Raw genomic sequence first — 17,361 nt, 5'->3', positions numbered from 1 at the left:
TGCTTCAGCCTCACCGCCGCCGCTGAGCAACTTGAATTTTCTTGAACTCCGTCAAGCCTCCTAGGATCTCAAATTCAAGTTGCACAAAATTTGGACATCAATGGAAAACTCTGTCGCATGCTACAATTCCAAGAAAAAGTACTTTATAAGCAAGGAAAGTTGCAATCTTTATCTATTTAGAAGTTTCAAAACGAGTGAATTCTATTTATTTTTTTAAATAGAAGCTAAAAGAGCCAGAATATAATTTAATATAGATTGTAAAGAATAGGTTTTTTGAAGCACACATGAGGGTATTATGGTAACAGGAACATTGACGTTTCGAGTCAGAATTGTGGCCCTCTCGACGAGACAACATTAGGGTTGTTCTTGAACGAAGACGACAGAGTTTGGGGCTGAGCAACTTGAATTTTCTGTTAATATATTTCAATGTATCTCGCTGCATCTCCATGTATTTCATTGTATTCATTGTCTTTTTTTCATTATATTTCAATATATCTAGCTGTATTTCATTGTATTCACTGTCTCATTGTATTGTATTCCATGAATGTATTCATATATTTTTTTAATTAATATAATTTATGTATTCAGATGTATATATGTATTCAAATTGCTCTATTTTTGTTGTATTTATCGGCTGGAAAATATATTCAGCATATTTTCTCTGAAGATTGCTATGTTTTTGGGGTGTTTTTCGGTTGAGAATCTTTTTTATAACTGGAAATACAAATTTTGTGTGTTATAATTGAGTTTGTTGAGTTATATTAGGAGTCTATTATATTAATTGATTCACTTTCCGTTTAAAAACAACTGAATAGACCATGAATTGCGCTATTTATGTTACTGTATTCACAAACACATATCGTGAATACATCGAATACAGTCGAATACAATAATTTGTCTAGCTATAATCCCCTGTTTCACGCCGTGAATACAGTCGAATACAAAAATCTGTCTAGCTGTAATCCCTTGTTTCACGCCTAGAAATGCTACTATATTCATGAATACAGTAGTTTAAATACATCAAATACACTCTAAAGACCCTTAAAATATAGCTATAGGAAGTAATATAACAAATGGTAGTTGCACCTAGCTAATAACCACTAAAATATAGCGATTTCTGAAAATTTCTTTAAGAAGTAAGGGATCTTTACATAAATAGTCGATGATATTCATTGTTTACTTTTTATAGCCATATACATAATTTATATATTGATTATACATAATTATACACATATAATATATAAATTACGCATATACCTCCATCAACTATTTTTAATTTAAGCGATTGAATGAACAGTTATTTGAATTTTCTCTTATAAATAATACTAATAGTTGGTGTCAAAAGTTAACAAAGACGGGTGGGTCCAGTCAGTTTTAAAGACAACTATTAAGCATCAGCCAGTTAAACTTCGACATATCAAATTGAAGATAATCGACATATAGCCTTTTGGCCAAGCAATTTGTGTTTGACTAATTAATTTAAAAAGCATTTTTGAGCAACAATTAGTATTTGGCCAAACTTTTAAAAACTGCTTCTAAATATATTTTTCACAAACGTGCTTCTCAAAAAAAATACTTTTTGAGAGAAGCTACTTTTTTCTGTTTCTCCAAAACTATTTAAGCACTTTTTTTCATTCCAGAAGCTTGGCCAAACAACTCAATTATTAGCCAAAAAGTGTTTTTGCCCAAAAAAAAAACACTTTTGGCCGAATATAAGCTTGGCCAAACAGGCTATTAATCCTTTTATATTTCCTCTGAAAACCCACTAGTGAGCTAATGTATTCATGTCATTTCCATAATAATCTAAAAATCCCCTGCTTTTGGCGAACACTTAAAAAAACAGCCATAGCTTGCACAAAAATACAACATTTGCTTAGAATATAGCACCCAAAATGATGTCGAGACCCAACATAAAGGCCTTAATACACAACCAAGGACTGAATTGAGAATCACACGACATAATGACCACAGAATACTCGTAGACAGTTCCTTAGGCAAGAGTTCACTGGGAATAGAAATGGTACAAAAGCCAAGCATTTCATGGCATCGAGAACTTGCCAAGGAGAATAATCATTCATTTCCACATCTGAACCTTAGTCAGAAAGCATACTAAAGCCAGATGGACCAGAACCGACAAAAGAACCTCGACAGCAGCACGCCAATTCAGAAGCGCATCACTGTTTCTTAACAGTTTGACAACAAATATTTACAAAACCTATTTACCTCCATCCAGTGCCAAGGAAGCTTATGTACATTTTCCTTCATACACAATATGAAAGAAAGCTTCATGCTGTGGCACTATGAAAAGACCAAGACACACTGAAGAATGAGATCTAACCAAATCTTCAGCAGACGGATTATTTACAGTTCAACAAATAACACATTTTATTGCTGATCTATGTACAACACTTCTCCAGCACTGACCAGGTGATCTCAGAAAGTATCCTTGCACCATCTATTCCGGCCTGTAGTTCACCAGATTTGGGAGCTCAGTCGACTGCAGTTTCTTGATGTCATTTGCAGTCACTTTGCAGGATTCCAAGGTAAGTGATTTCAAGTTCTTGAGTTGCTTCAGATGTTGCAACCCTGCACTTGTTATGCGGGAATTTGAAACATTCAGAGACACCAGCTGCGTCAACCCTGCATTCCAGTGCAGACGAAGTAGATTCGTAAGAAATTCAAACAAATTTAAAGACTATTTCGTAGGGGGGGAAATGCATGTTTTGTTCTAATTCTCGAAGAAAAATCAACAAAATTGGTGTATCAAATATCAATTGCTAAAGCTCCTTGAGAAGAACAAAGGGAGGAATTACGGAGAGTACTCCCAGCCAAATGGCTAATCCAGCTACTTTGCCCAAAAGCATGCGATAAAAAAGCCTTGAGATGGCGGAAGATAAACGTGCTATACCTTTGCTCAGATTAGTAAAATCAAAGAGGAAAAAAAAAAGCCATGACACTGGGAAAAAAAGCACAAAAGAATGCAACAATACCAGAAATCGCTTCCAAGCTCTTATCCGTGAGGTGACTGTTTTGAGAAAGATTTAGCAATGTCAAGGACGTCAGGTCCTTGATGTTCTTTACACCAGCATCGGTTAAACCTCCACCACAGATTTCCAGAGAACGCAGATTCTTAAAATCTATCATCAGACATGATTGACCAGTATAATCATTAGCTCAGAAGTATGATGTGATGATCTATACACATTCTAATTACTCTAAGGTGTAAACATATGAACTGGGATTTTATGATTCTTAAAGGGCAAAAAGAAGAGCAGGGGCATGACCAATCTGAAAATCTAGTAAGACAACTGCAGTAGCACTGGCATATCAGGATTAATGTTTGCTTCACATGAATAACAAGTCACCCTTAGCCACAAGCAACAGGAACGAACTGATTAACATATCTTCTTTTGTTTGTTTGATAAGTACACTATCTTACATAATCATATTACCATCAATAGGACTATAGCTAAAGCCCCGACCCTGAAGAGGAATAAACAGAATAGAGGGACAAGGGGAGGGGAACATCAAATGTTTTATTACACAGATTGAGACGAAAGGGAGAGCACCGAGATGTTGCATAAAAGAGACAGATCAGACATACGTCGAAGATAGCTTGTTCCAGAATCAGTGATCCTAGCTCCAAAGAGGTCCAAGTGAGTTAGCCCAGTCAAGCCTGCATTTGTACCATATCGGACAAACTAATAATTAATACCTAAATTATACATTTCTAAAACAGAAATCATTATAATATCTAAATTTACACATTTCTAAAACAAAAATCATAATCCAGTTACATGTAACACAAGGCCTCACATAGTAAGCTAAATCGAGTTGTAAAATATGTAAGCATTAGATTGACATTATTATAATGCTAGAGACAATCTATTTCACCAATAAAAAACAAAATAAAAAAAAACAAAGTAAAGACATTCCCAGGCTTCCAAATTCAACTAGTAAAAATTAATAGCAAAAAAGAGACGAAAGATTTACACATCGAAAACACCGGGCGCCAGACCAATATCCAAGGAGAGGGATTCTCGTCAAGTGATGTCAAGGAGGACATTCACAAGGAGTCGAGCAAAGAATTCCATAACTTGCATTTGATGTTGACGAAGATGGATGTCTTTGAAGAGATCAAGGAAGGACCTTACGAGGATCACAACCTCCTCCTTACAATGAAGTTCGAAATATGGAGATGATACAACACTTCATCCGGAGATGGGAGATCAGAAAATATGGAGATGATACAACAATTCATCCGGAGATGGGAGATGACATGGACCACCAAAAGATGAGTTTAGAGACTCTTGAATGCCCAAGACTTTGCAGCCTACTCAAAGGAGACGCAAGCTCAACAACTTGGAAGATGTAGAATGCGGACTGACGGGGCCCTAACCACTTGACTAGCTGACAGGGCGGTATTACCTATGTTTCGGACTTCCTCATGTGTTTTGAGAGAGATGTTTATAGGTCTTGAACCTTATTTCTATTAGGAGGTCATTAGTTAATTCATATTAATTTTTGTATATTTTCCAAACTTAGGATCTTTGATCTCAATTTTAACACTATCTTCTACATCTCTACTCTATTTCCTTTTCCTTTTTGATTTTCATTTTCTTGTAATTTGGCGTCTTGTGTGACAAGAATGTGCCACCAAAACCTACAGGTAAGTCCTATAAAGTGGTGGTTGACCAACTATGTTGTGTGGGGCGCTCAAAGTCCTACAAAGTGGTGGTTGACCAACTATGTTGTGTGGGGCGGAGCGCTGGCCAGTCAAGAACTCCCATATCCAAGAATAAATGAGGATGTTGAGATGGATTTGCAGGCATACTAAGTTGGATAAGATTAGGAATGAAGATATCTATGTTAAAGTGGGTGTGGCTCCCATAGAGGACAAGATGCAGGAAGCGAGGGTTAGATGGTTTGGGCATATGAAAGGGAGAAGCTTAAATGCCCCTGTAAGGAGGTGCGAGTGGTTTGCTCTGGCGGTTATGAGAGGAGGTAGAAGAGGTAGAGGGCAGCCAAAGAAGCATTGGGGAGAGATGATCAGGAAGGACATGACGCGACTTCAGCTTACCGAGGACATGACCTTGATATGAGGGTGTGGAAATCGAGAATTATGGTAAGAGATTAGCAGAAAGTCAAGCATTTTTCTATTCCATACCGGGGGTTTCAGGGTTGGTCTAATAGTGTCTTATTCTTAGACCGCTAGTATTACATGTTGTTTTCCTACTACGTTGTTGTTGTTACTGCTTGTTGTTGTTGCTTCCTTCCGCCTAATTTTCTAGTCCTTACAATGTTGTTACTTTCTTTCTGGCTTTTGTGGTCGATACTGCTTGTTTCTATAGTTGCTTTTCATTTTTTTGAGCCAAGAGTCTACCTGAAACAACCTTTCTACCTCCTAAGGGTAGGGGTAAGGTTTGCGTACACAGTACCCTCCCCAGACCCCACTTGTGGGACTCCACTGCGTTTGTTGTTTTTTTGTAATTTGGGTATTGTCATTTGGTATCAGCATTTTTTTTTTTTGAGAATGCATTTGGTATCAGCATTTTGGCTTAAGCTTGTTCTTACAAATCAAAGTTCCTTAGTTCTACGCCCCAAAATTGAAAGAGTACAAAAAAAAAAAAAAAGTTCTCCTGGTTGTGGGACCATTTACCCTCTTGCCGAATTTTCTGAAATTTTTAGAAGGTTTGAGACGTTATGGGAGCTTGTGTGTTGTTGGGCAGCATTAGATAATGATCGAAATTGACGAGGGTGTTGAGATCCTTGTTTCATCTGGAAAAATTAAGAGAAATTTTGCCACATTCTTTCCAAATCTCGTAGCTGATTGTGTGCGGATATTCTGCATTGTTTTGACTTTTGAGTGCAGAAATTTGTCCTTCCAAAAAAAAAATCTTCAACTTGCCGATTTTGAGACATTTGATTCACGAGGAAAATAGATTGAGACAGACAGTGTTACCAAAGATACTGTTGAGGGAAAATTCTTACTCGTAAGTGCTGCAAGTCCGGTATCAGTTATTTGGCGTGCGTCCAGATTGAGTGACCTCAAAGAGGACAGACCACAAAGCTTCCTTAGACCACTGTCAGTGACAACAGTGAAGGACAGATTTAAGCTGTCTAGATTCCTCAATCCTACAGAGAAATGAACAAACAAATTGCATTAGCACAAAATGCAAAGTAGAGTCCACTTAACCAATTACGGCATGGGCTTTGCCAAAAATTACTCTCTAAAGATAGTAGTTCAATGCTTTCCCTTGAGCTAGCATCTATTCACACTCCCATGGAAATAACATTCAAGAAATGGATTTAGATGGGCTAAAAGGAAACGAACCAATTCATAGATCCTCAGTTATAACATTCAAATTTCAATAGCCATTGTCACTACTCTCAATCTGCTTCATGCAACTTTACTGCAGCTTTGAGACCAAAAAACTTTATCTGGAACATTCAGTTTTTATTTCCATAATTGTTATCCAGACTTGGTTTCCAAGGAGTTTTGTTGAATTATTGCAGACATCATTTAAGCATAGTACTAATCTTGTATCTTCCTATTCTTAGATATGTATTATTATTCGTTTTGTTGTTCGCTTCCGTTATTTTATTACCTTGGTGTTGCTATGGTTTGTTGCTTCCTTTACATTGTTGCTTGAGCCGAGGGTCCATAGGAAACAACCTCATACCATTCCAAGATAGGGGTAAGGTCTACGCCGACACTACCCTCCCCAGACACCACTTGTGACACTTGTGAGAGTACACACTTGTGATATTACACTGGATTTGTTGTTGTATTTAAGCATAGAGCAAGACCAAAGTTGATGCAGCCAATTAATTATTTAGCATCTCTTAGATTTACTTATACTACATTTAATTTGCTATGTTCACCCAAAAAAGCAACCTAGAAAACAAAGCAAAGCACAATCATCTTGTCACAAGTGGGATGAAACCCAGTCCAGCCATATTCTTGAATTTCTGAATGCTTCAGCCGAATAAAGAAGAAACAGAATACAGTTGAAATTTTCTACTCCATGCACAATGTAAAAGAGATACCTGAGAGATGACGGATCCCATTGTTTCCAACTTCAGTGTCAGATAACTCCAAACTCTTCAGGCGATGAAGACCTGAACAGAGAATACCAAAGAAGAGGGAGATTAGCAAATAAAACATAGGCAAGTCCTCAGAATAAAGTGAGGAAGAATTTTAAGAATGAATCTTGACCAAAGAAATGGTCAAGACATCTATTATAAAAAAGGCATAAGGATCACAGGCATAAAATTGTCCGGACGAGAGGATTAAGACTACTCTCCCGGGCAAGAAATCACAGTTAACCTTCAATTTCCCTTTTTAGTTGAGAACACATTAAAGCAAAAGTCTTTATTAAATTAATTTGTGGAATAGCTTATAAGTTGAATGATAGGGGAATGAAGTCCTGATTGATGTTGATAGTGAAACACTGACCTGACAAATTAATCAGCCCTTCATCCTTAATCCTACATGAATCCAGGTTTAAGCTCTCCAAGTTTGTGAAACCTGCTCAAAGCAAGACAAAAGCTTGCATAAATTTACAAGATCGGAACTACATGCTTTTATCTCCTTTTTGGGAGGTAAAATCCAACTAAAGCCCCATGCTAGTCAACTCAAGTCCATAAGATAGTATCTTTAACCGGCCTAATAAGGTAACTGAACTAGCAATCCCCTTCCTCTTCTTTCTCCTTCATTTTTTTGGTCGTGGAAGGGGAAGGGTGTGTGTGCGTAAGAGAGAGGGGGGGGGGGGGGAATGGGGACTGCAATAATCCTATTCCCATCTCCTCCATGTTAACCCGGGGCAGACTTGAGGCATACAAAGTCCCTACACAATAATTTGGTAAGCCATCCTATCCCATCCCCGACCACCACCATTTACATTAAAAGCTGAACCATGATTAAAGTTCTCAAAAAAGAGCGCTGAATGTTATTCCAACAAGTAACATTAGGCCTCCCTAAAGCTACAGCAGAAACAGAACGAGCAGGGAATATCCCAACCACGCGAAAGACGCATGTGAAAACAAAATCACCTTTCAGGTGCACAAGAATGGCATCTGTGATCTCGTTGAATCCCAAATTCAGCACTTTCAAACTCTGCAAACCTACAGAAAAATGAAAAATGATGTAGACGAGTTAACTTCGATTTTCGAAAATTATGATCACAATGCATCTGAAATGATGTGCCAAGTCAGAACATAAGAGCCGATAAATTAATAATAAAAATATAAACTCACTCGAAAACTTCTCACACCCATCATCAGTCAAACAACATCTGCTCAGGTTTAAATATAGCAGAGCATGAAGAGCTGCAAAAACAGGAAAAACATACATCAAAAACTGAAATTAAAAAATGGGAAGGTGGCAAAGGAAACAAGCATTTTCTGAAGTAGAGGATTTCTCAGATTTGGTAAAACCCCCATCACTAGATTTTAACATCGATAGGACTAGCAAACAGGCTTTAGTCATTACAATTGCCAAGTAGTTAACTGACAGCCCGGAATGCTATATTCGCGTACAGTCTAATTTCGTACAGACAATACCTGAAAGAGACTCCAGGCACGCTGCAGTGACAGGACAACCCTCCATATTCAACAGGGTAAGCTTTTCTAGAGCTGACCAAGAACAAAAGAAACAACAAAGCTTCATTACGATAGCCTATATACAATTGCAATAAATAAGAAAGGACGAAGAAATTTTTTAAGTGCAGAATACCACACATGCATCACAAGACGTGCTCTGGCTGGCTCCATTCAAATTTGTTATCTAGCAAATGAAACCCTTAAATAGACTGGAAAAATAAACATCAACTATTGTCTGTTCATCGTGCTACAAAATTAGAGTACTGGTAAGCCCTGTGGGTTCAAAGAGACTTCGGGGTGACTGGGCTCGTTAAATATTAAACTCCTCATCTCTAAATGAAATGAGGCAGTCTCAATTTACCCAGTTACTGCACCTTTCTCGGCCTTTTGGCTAAGATCAAGTGTGTGTGATACCCTTTTCAATGCCTTGATTACAACTCTTCTACGGATCAGTTGCGATGGCTAAGATCAAGTGTGTGTGATACCCTTTTCAATCCCTTGATTACAACTCTTCTACAGATCAGTTGCGAAGGGGGATTCCAACCATCTCGTAAATAGGTATTACCTTCGATTAAAGCACTTAATGAGGTCTAAACATTAGCCAGTTCAATAGCCAAGACCCAACTCCGAAATCTCACTTAGAAATACCTTAAATCCCAAACCTAATGGGGGTAATAATCAGGTGGCCTTGCAGGTCCAGAACTGCTAGTTGAGAGAAAAGGGCATCCCTTTGTCATATCCATCTACTAAAGGTGTGGGATATTAGGCGACAACCAACAGTACTCAACATGGGAGAATATGTACCTTTCAGAAAAGTAACACCATAATCTGTGACCTTACTGGATGAAATTTGCAACACTTTAAGATTTGTCAGGCCTGAAATACAAACATAAAACAACTTTATCACAAACAAAATATGAACACAGAACATTTCAGCACAAGTAGTAAAAAGATCGCCTGCTATCCTCTATATCTCATTGAAGTTCAGCTTTCCGTGCATGAGGTGTCACATTAAGTAATTTTGTGAAAATTAAAAAGCAAAATTCAGCATGCGCACAATTTTGTACCAGACTACTCCACAGGGTACTGTTACCTCATACCAGCATATGTACAGGGTAACTGCCACCAAAGGCTTAGGCATATGGGAAGAAATCACCTAATATTTTTTTGTTTCTGTTGGAATTTGAAACCTGATCCCCAAGGTCTGAACTCACTTCACTGGCCACTAGACCACCCTACGGGGTGCAATATTGTCGACACACTATTTCTTGTGTTATTGCAACGATATCAAACAAAAGAATAGGACAGGGAACATCTCAGAGGGAATCAAGCAGTTTCCCCAAATAATTTTTTATCGTTCTGTTGCTTATATCTCACTTAAATTAATGGCACGCGTCCTCGACATACTGTGTTATATCCAAAAGGTCCGTGTCTAGTCGAAAGAAATGAATACTCCATTAAACAAATCATAAGAGTTGAGGAGAAATATCAAAACAACTATCCTACTATCACTTGTATGGATAATAAAGAAAGAATATTATTAGCATTTCTTAACCAGATCTACAGCAGGGAAACTAAGAGACGTGTAGGAGAAAACAACACAAACATTCCCATACAATTCATATTCCAATTTTCCTAAATCCTTGCTGTTCCTGTCTTAACACAAATAGAAGACCTATCTATAAGAGACTTGCATAGCTAGAGACCTGCCTTGACAGACGCATATGCACGGACAAAAGGTGTCCTTAACATCAATGACCTTCAACATAAGCAACTGATTGTGATTTACAATGGAAAAAGGCTCATGTCTCTTTCAGTTCGATAACTAAAGCCTCTAAATTAACATAATTATCAGTCTTTCAGTAATAGCAGGCCATATCTTAAGGTTTCATTTCACCCTTCCTCTTTCACAATTCTTTCCCCAAGTTAAATGCTTTCTTATTTATGTTTTTTCCGATATACAGATACGAGGCGATCTGAATAGTAGGACAAGGCAGACATACCCGCAAGAGGCTTCATATCCGAATCTGTGATGCAGTTGCAGCAATTGATATTAAGAGATTCAAGCCTGGTTAGACCTGCCACGAATAAAAATCCTTGGATCAAGTTCAGTACATTTATGCACAGAAGACAATGGGGGCATAAAATCATGGTTTTGCTAAAATTAACTATACTAACTGTATAGAGTATTTGGTGCAATTTGGAAAACCATATGGTTTTGCTAAAATTAACTATCTCGGGTAGGTTCTCTACTTTTTGATTTACTTCTTGTATAGGGAAATTTTCCCACTTCAATAAAATTACTTCATAATATATATATATAAGCTCATACAGAAATCAAAATGCCACATAACAGGTTATACTAGAGGAAACCAGAAACATCAGAACAAGCTTAAAAGTACAACCCCGGGCGCAGATTCTTGCAGGTTCCATAAGAAAAGATGTAGAAAGCTAACATCATCAATTTCATAATACCACCATCATGTCAGTTATTCTGCAGTTCACCACAATCTTACAGTCATATCAATCACATCATATATAAAGAACAAAAGCTTTTTTTCCAAATCAGTAATGATATTTTATTATTCGATAAATGGGAGACTCCAATACACAAGATATATACACAACTAGTTACAGATTCTTCTCCAAAAATCCTATCTGATCCACCTATACACAGGGAATTGACTTGTGTTAAAAGAAATGAAGCTTGAACGGTCATCCGGGAGTTTAGCCATTCATAGACTTGGACGCAAGAATTTCGACAGCCAAATTAAGACAACAAACTTTTTCATGGAGTGTATAACTGCAACAGTATTTTGGCTTTTCAAGCTTGAAACTGTAAAGGGTGCTGTACGAACTATAGCCAGTTAAGCACCATAAGGGAAAAGAACAAACCTTTAAGATGAACCATACCGCCGTGAATTTTTGGGCACCTCTCCAAATCTAACTTCAGCAAGTTAATTAACTCAGCCAACGCACTCATCCCTTGAGCAGTAAGTATATTGTTTCTCCTAAAACTCAGAGTAGTCAAGTTTGATAGACCTGAAATCATTGTGTAGTTAGCAGCTATACCACAAATACAGAATGGAAGGGAATATTGGAATTTTGGGTTGGGGGGGGGGGGGGGGGTTGAAGGATCATAGTATCTCAAAAAATTTGAATAGATATTATTATATTTGTAAAGAAACAGCAGATAATAAAAAACCAAATGAATAAAGGAAACTTCTATCTATAGAACAATTCCAAAGAAAACACAACTTTAAAATCAAACCTAAATAAAACCCCATATATTGTTTTTAGAGAAATTTGTTCAATGTATCATGCAGCTTAAAAGGTAGCCAGTACTACTATGGAAAAATACAAGGCAAAAAACAAACTTCCCCTGCAAAGTTTATCCTTCAAAACTAGATTCACTAGGAAATATTATAGCGCAGTTCATCCAGCAGTTCAAGGACTACGCCTTCCTTCTTTAACTTATTGCCATTTAAATTTGTTCTCTTCCTTTTCTATCCCCAACACTGCTAAAGCCTAAAGGAGATGTGCTATGAATGTTTAGATGACTTAGATACATTCCTCCAGTAAGACAGCACATCAGAGGGAAAGGAATATTTACCACTTATATTTTCCACTCCACGGTCCGTAATCTGGTCACAATAATTAAGATTTAGTGCTTGCAGATTTTTGCAATCTTTGAGATTAGTCAGTCCAGAATCTGTGACATCAGATGCGGACACATCTAGGGAAAGTAGAGATGGACCCTGTGAAGAGATGACATCCATCCACTGGTCGTTTAGACCAGGATATTCTCCCATATCAAGATCCTGTAATGCAAAAATCACTTCATCAAGAGTTTGGCTGACCTCAAAATCACATAAATGAATCAGCTGCTACAATACCCCTTATCTACTTGTTCTACTTTATTAACGAATAGGCATGAAGATACCTGAAGAGCACAATCTCTAAAAGCTTCAAGAGAGACATCGGTAAGACGCTGTGTGCCAACCAATTCATCAAAGATCTGCTGACTTATGTCCCTAGGCAATACAGAGAAGGTATTGTATTTATCAATGTCCTGCAGAAAAAGTGCAGGAGAAATCAGTTCGCAAAATAGAGGTCAGTCATGTATTCACCTGGTAAAGCATTCTAAAGGGAGGACATACTTCACAGATTTTACGAATACACAATTCCATGAGAGATGGGTATTTTCCATTTCTCTGTTTAGCATCTGCTCCTCTAGAAAATGATGTTCCCAACCATTTTGAACTTGCACTTTTGGAATATCGTCCAGAAACTCCTCTATGTATACTTTCATCATTGACCTGCTGGTCACGCTTCCTAGAACATGCTCCTCCCATCTGATACAGTGTTCAACTTTTTTTATGTCAGCAAAACTGCAAATCACAGCTGAAGCGGCAAGCCATGGGGTCCTCTAAATTCTGGGTGCCCTCTACCACTACACCCTGTGAGCCAACAAAACCATGAAAGCCTTAGACGGATCTCCAGAGACATTTCTAATAATGCAAGTGAATTAATCACTGAAAAGGTCATTAGCATATATACGAACACATCAAAGACGTAGGCTTAAACCTAGAAATTATGGGAGACGTGAATGTGAATCAATAAGGCAATAAGCAGTCATATAATCTGCTGCAGGATAATGACAAAATCATGCACATCCTAAGGGAAAAGAATGTCCAAACGCACATGATGAAATACTTGACCTCTTTAGAGCATCCACATAAAAAGAAAAAAATGGCTACACCTGCATATTACTATTTGCATATATAGATACAGGCACCAACATATGATGAAACTGTACAATTTTGAAGGATACCGGGGAACATGTCTAAACAAGAACAAACAGTGAAAGACTTATTGAAGTGACTGCACGATGCAGACTATTTGCTAAAACAGAGGGACTTATTCTTCCTGTTTTATCTTTTACCGATATGATACAGCGGAATTTTATTTCTCACACTATAAGTACCTAAAACAGACAAATAGCTTTCAAGGACCTAGCGAAATATGATCCTTTTTCAGCAATAGCATACATGATGACACAACAATAGATGAGGATCCCAAGAGCTACAATCATAGAAAATGCCAAAGAAGCAAGGAAACCATACTAGAGGGGCACTCTCACAGAACACAAGGAAGAACCTTAAGACATTAAGAGAGCACTCAGACCAATGCGTGTAACTGCAAAATAACCATATATGTTAAGCCCGAAGTTATATTATACCACATAAAAGCAAGTAGTTGCTTATTTGGAAACTCGTGAAGCAGGAAACATCTTCTAAAAAGGAAAATGGTGGCCATATCCAACACCTCAAAAAAAAACTATCCGCACTACTTCGTCTCTCTCTGAGAGAACCTCCAATACACACTAAAAAGAAGAATATGGTACAACCACAATATTTCTATTAAAAAAATGTTTACCGTTCATGAAATACAACATCAGTTCAAATACTTATATATGAGAGCATAGGGCACAGCGAGTATCATACCAGTTTCACAAAGCCGCTAATAATTGAAAAAATATAAGCAAGTCGCAAACTTTTTCCGTCACCCAATAATAAAAAAGATTCTTAAGTGTGGATTGAACTCTCTTTTAAAACCTATTAAGAAAATTCTCAAAACATTGAAGGCAACAACACTTCTCAGCGTGGATTGAACTCTTTCTTTCCCTTTTTCCTTCCTTACCTTCTAATTTAGATTTTTGAACGGATGATTAGTCCAAGGGAAACATCTCGCAAAAAATAATTAGAAAAAAAAAGAGAGGAAAACATACGTCGTGGACTAAAATCCAGTTAATTAATAAAGGAACACTATACAGTTAAAAATAGTAGACAAGTTATGGTAAATTCACCTAAAATACATACTAAGCGCAGGTCAGAGACGCAAAGAACAAGAAATTCCATCAAAACTAACAGAAAAAATCGTGAAAACAAATACGTAAAAATTTAAAGAAATTACATTAGAACTAACCGAAAACCCACAATATTAGAGCAAAACTCACAAAAGATTATATTCCCTCAATGAAAACTCGCCACTATTCAAACTCCCAAAGCGAAAAAATATTTATATTTATATTAACAGCATATAATAGAAATAATAGAAAGAACAAAAAATCAACAGCAGATGATCAACTCTACACCAGATAATGAATTATATTTTTGAAATAATAAATTTAATAAAAAAAAAGTAAAAGTTGAACCTTGAAGTCTCGATCATCTTAATGATCACTCTTCGTCGTCCAAAAGGAAGAAGATGAGAGAGTAGGAAGCAGTGGAAAGTAGCAGAAAACAAGTACTAGAAGTAGAGAAGCGTACAACCGAACCAGAGTCCGAACCAACGGATTGGAAACACGTGTGAGGAAACTAGGTTTGGTTCAGTGCTTTGGAGGGATGAGATAAGAGAGGGCGCGGGGGTTCGGTGGGTCCAGCGCGGACTTTCTTTTTCAGCTAGCTTTATCCGTTTGGGGGGGTTGAGTCCGATTGGGTCCCACATATTGGAAGATAGTGTACGCAATGTGTTAAAATTACTACCAAGTGGAGCGCTCAAGGTTTCTTAAATGCGTTTCTTAATCTGCGGGGTCCTAAGGCCGGACTTGCTATTAAATCTTCTCTAACTTAAGCATAATCATGTTTATAAGCGATCAATCTACTTAGAATTTGAAAAAAGAATCTGCAAAGAATCATCCACCAAGTTAAATATGAGTTTAATTTATATACTCGAATATATTAATCTAATTAATGGATGTGGAGTTTGGTGGTCCCATTGTACAAGAATAAAGGTGATATCCAAAATTGTAACAACTACATGAATATCAAGCTACTGAGTCACACTATGAAAGTGCGGCAGAGGATGGTTGAGAGGAGGGTGAGGAGGAGTGTGTCTATTTCGGAGAATCAGTTCGGTTGCATGTCGGGGCGTTCGACCACAGAAGTCATTCATCTTGTGAGGAGGTTGATGGAACAGTATCGGGAGAGGAAGAGGGACTTGCATATGGTGTTCATTGATTTAGAAAAAGCTTACGATAAAGTCCCAAGGAAGGTTCTATGGAGATGTCTGAAGGTTAGTAGTGTTCCGGTAGCTTACATTAGGGTGATTAAGAATATGTACGACGGAGCGAATACTCGGATGAGGATTGTGGGAGGAGACTCGGACTATTTTCCTGTGATGATGGGGTTACATCATGGTTCAGCTCTTAGCCCATTTTTATTTGCCCTAGCGATGGACGTGTTGACGCACCACATTCAAGGGGATGTGTCATGGTGTATGTTATTTGCAGATGACATAGTGTTAATCGATGGCACGCGCTGTATGGTTAACGATCGGCTGGAGCTGTGGAGGCAGACCCTGGAGTCTAAAGGTTTCAAGTTGAGTATGACAAAAACTGAATACTTGGAGTGCAAGTTCATTGGAGGTGAAGCTTGATACACAAATCATCTCCAAGAGAGAGAGAGTTTCAAATATCTTGGGTATGCTATTTAGAGGAACGGGGAGATTGACGAGGATGTTACGCATCGTGTTGGAGCGGGGTGGATAAAATGGAGACTTGTATCTGGTGTTTTGTGTGATAGGATTGTGCCACCAAGACTTAAGGACAAATTCTACAAATGGTAGTTATGTCGACTATGTTGCATGGAGCCGAGTGTTGGCCAGTCAAGAAATCTCATGTCCAGGAGATGAAAGTAGCAGAGATGAGAATGTTGAGATGGATGTGTGGGCATACCAGGAAAGACTAGATTAGGAATGAAGTTATTAGGGACAAAATGGGTGTGGCCCCTATGGAATATAAGTTGCGGGAATCGAGGCTGAGTTGGTTCGGGCATATGAAGAGGAGAGACACTGATACCCCGGTGAGGAGATGTGAGAGGTTGACCATGGCGGGTTAGAGAGGTAGATGGAGGCATAGGAAGTACTGTGGAGAGATTATTAGGCAGGACGTGACACTACTTCAGCTTACCGAGTACATGATCCTCGATAAGGAAGTGTGAATGTCGAGGATTAAGGTTGTGGGTTGACAGGTAGTCGCGAGTCTCTTCTAGTCGTACTAGTAGTATTAGTACTAGTTTTGTATTCTCCTATTCCGAGTTCCTTGTTGTTAGACGATGTGGCATTATTGCCGGTAGTTTTTGCATTTCTCTTATAGCTCCATATTCCTAGTTTCTTTGTTATTACATGTTGTGCTATTTGTTTATGTTATCTTATTTCATTGTCATTGTTACTGTTTATTTATTGTGTCCTTTTCACTGTTCTTGAGCTTATGGTCTATCGGAAACAATCTTTTTTCCTTCACAAGGAACGAGGTAAGGTCTGTGTAGACATTACCCTCCTCATACCCCACGTGTGAAATTGTATTGGTTTGTTGCTGTTGAATATATTAATCTATCTTATTTTTAAAATTTTAAACTTCACTTATTATAAAGAGTTACATATAAATAATTTTGGGTAATCTGACTGTATAAAAAATTACACTATAAATATATATAAATTAAATTCTTTATTAGTTTGAAGTGTCACCTAACCTTAACCCCAATAGTTGGCTTAGTAATTAATAAATTTTCTAAGCAGTGTTTGAACATAAATTTGATTGAAATTTAAAAAGATAATTTTTGAAATTGTGTTAATAGTTGAAGTTGTATTTTGACATGTGTTTTATTTATAAAAAAAAATTAACGTTTGTCCATGAAAGTAAAAGTTTCACCAAAAAATGCCCTAAATTAGGTTTTGAAAACTTAAAAAGAAATT

General features: G+C 37.5%; 1 protein-coding gene across 1 annotated transcript; it reads right to left on the bottom strand.

Annotated features, from left to right (window-relative positions):
• Positions 1 to 1,850: 1,850 nt before the first annotated feature.
• LOC104243278 (uncharacterized) lies at positions 1,851 to 14,929 on the bottom strand. The gene is made up of 16 exons (XM_009798446.2): positions 14,822 to 14,929; positions 12,765 to 13,064; positions 12,548 to 12,676; positions 12,218 to 12,425; positions 11,500 to 11,646; positions 10,608 to 10,682; positions 9,409 to 9,480; positions 8,566 to 8,637; positions 8,260 to 8,331; positions 8,056 to 8,127; positions 7,460 to 7,531; positions 7,051 to 7,122; positions 5,992 to 6,135; positions 3,605 to 3,676; positions 2,991 to 3,137; positions 1,851 to 2,640 (listed from the first exon to the last, which is right to left on the bottom strand). The coding sequence occupies exons 2-16, from the start codon at positions 12,957 to 12,959 to the stop codon at positions 2,456 to 2,458; spliced, it is 1,734 nt and encodes a 577-aa protein (XP_009796748.1). The 5' UTR covers positions 12,960 to 13,064; positions 14,822 to 14,929; the 3' UTR covers positions 1,851 to 2,455.
• Between the last annotated feature and the right edge of the window lie 2,432 nt (positions 14,930 to 17,361).

The sequence above is a fragment of the Nicotiana sylvestris genome, chromosome 3 (genome assembly GCF_000393655.2).
Source record: "Nicotiana sylvestris chromosome 3, ASM39365v2, whole genome shotgun sequence".
In the NCBI taxonomy this organism is placed as follows: Eukaryota; Viridiplantae; Streptophyta; class Magnoliopsida; order Solanales; family Solanaceae; genus Nicotiana; species Nicotiana sylvestris.
The sequence above is the reverse complement of the archived record's forward strand: the minus strand, read 5'-3'. Positions and strand labels throughout refer to the sequence as shown.

Bases quoted from the DNA above. Each gene is read 5' to 3' on its own strand.
- LOC104243278 (XM_009798446.2), bottom strand. From the start codon at position 12,959: ATGGGAGGAGCATGTTCTAGGAAGCGTGACCAGCAGGTCAATGATGAA. The intron at 8,638-9,408 runs GTACATATTCTC...GTTCTTGGTCAG, and splicing joins TGGTGTTACTTTTCTGAAAG to CTCTAGAAAAGCTTACCCTG. The intron at 8,128-8,259 runs GTGAGTTTATAT...ATTTTTCTGTAG, and splicing joins TGGGTGTGAGAAGTTTTCGA to GTTTGCAGAGTTTGAAAGTG.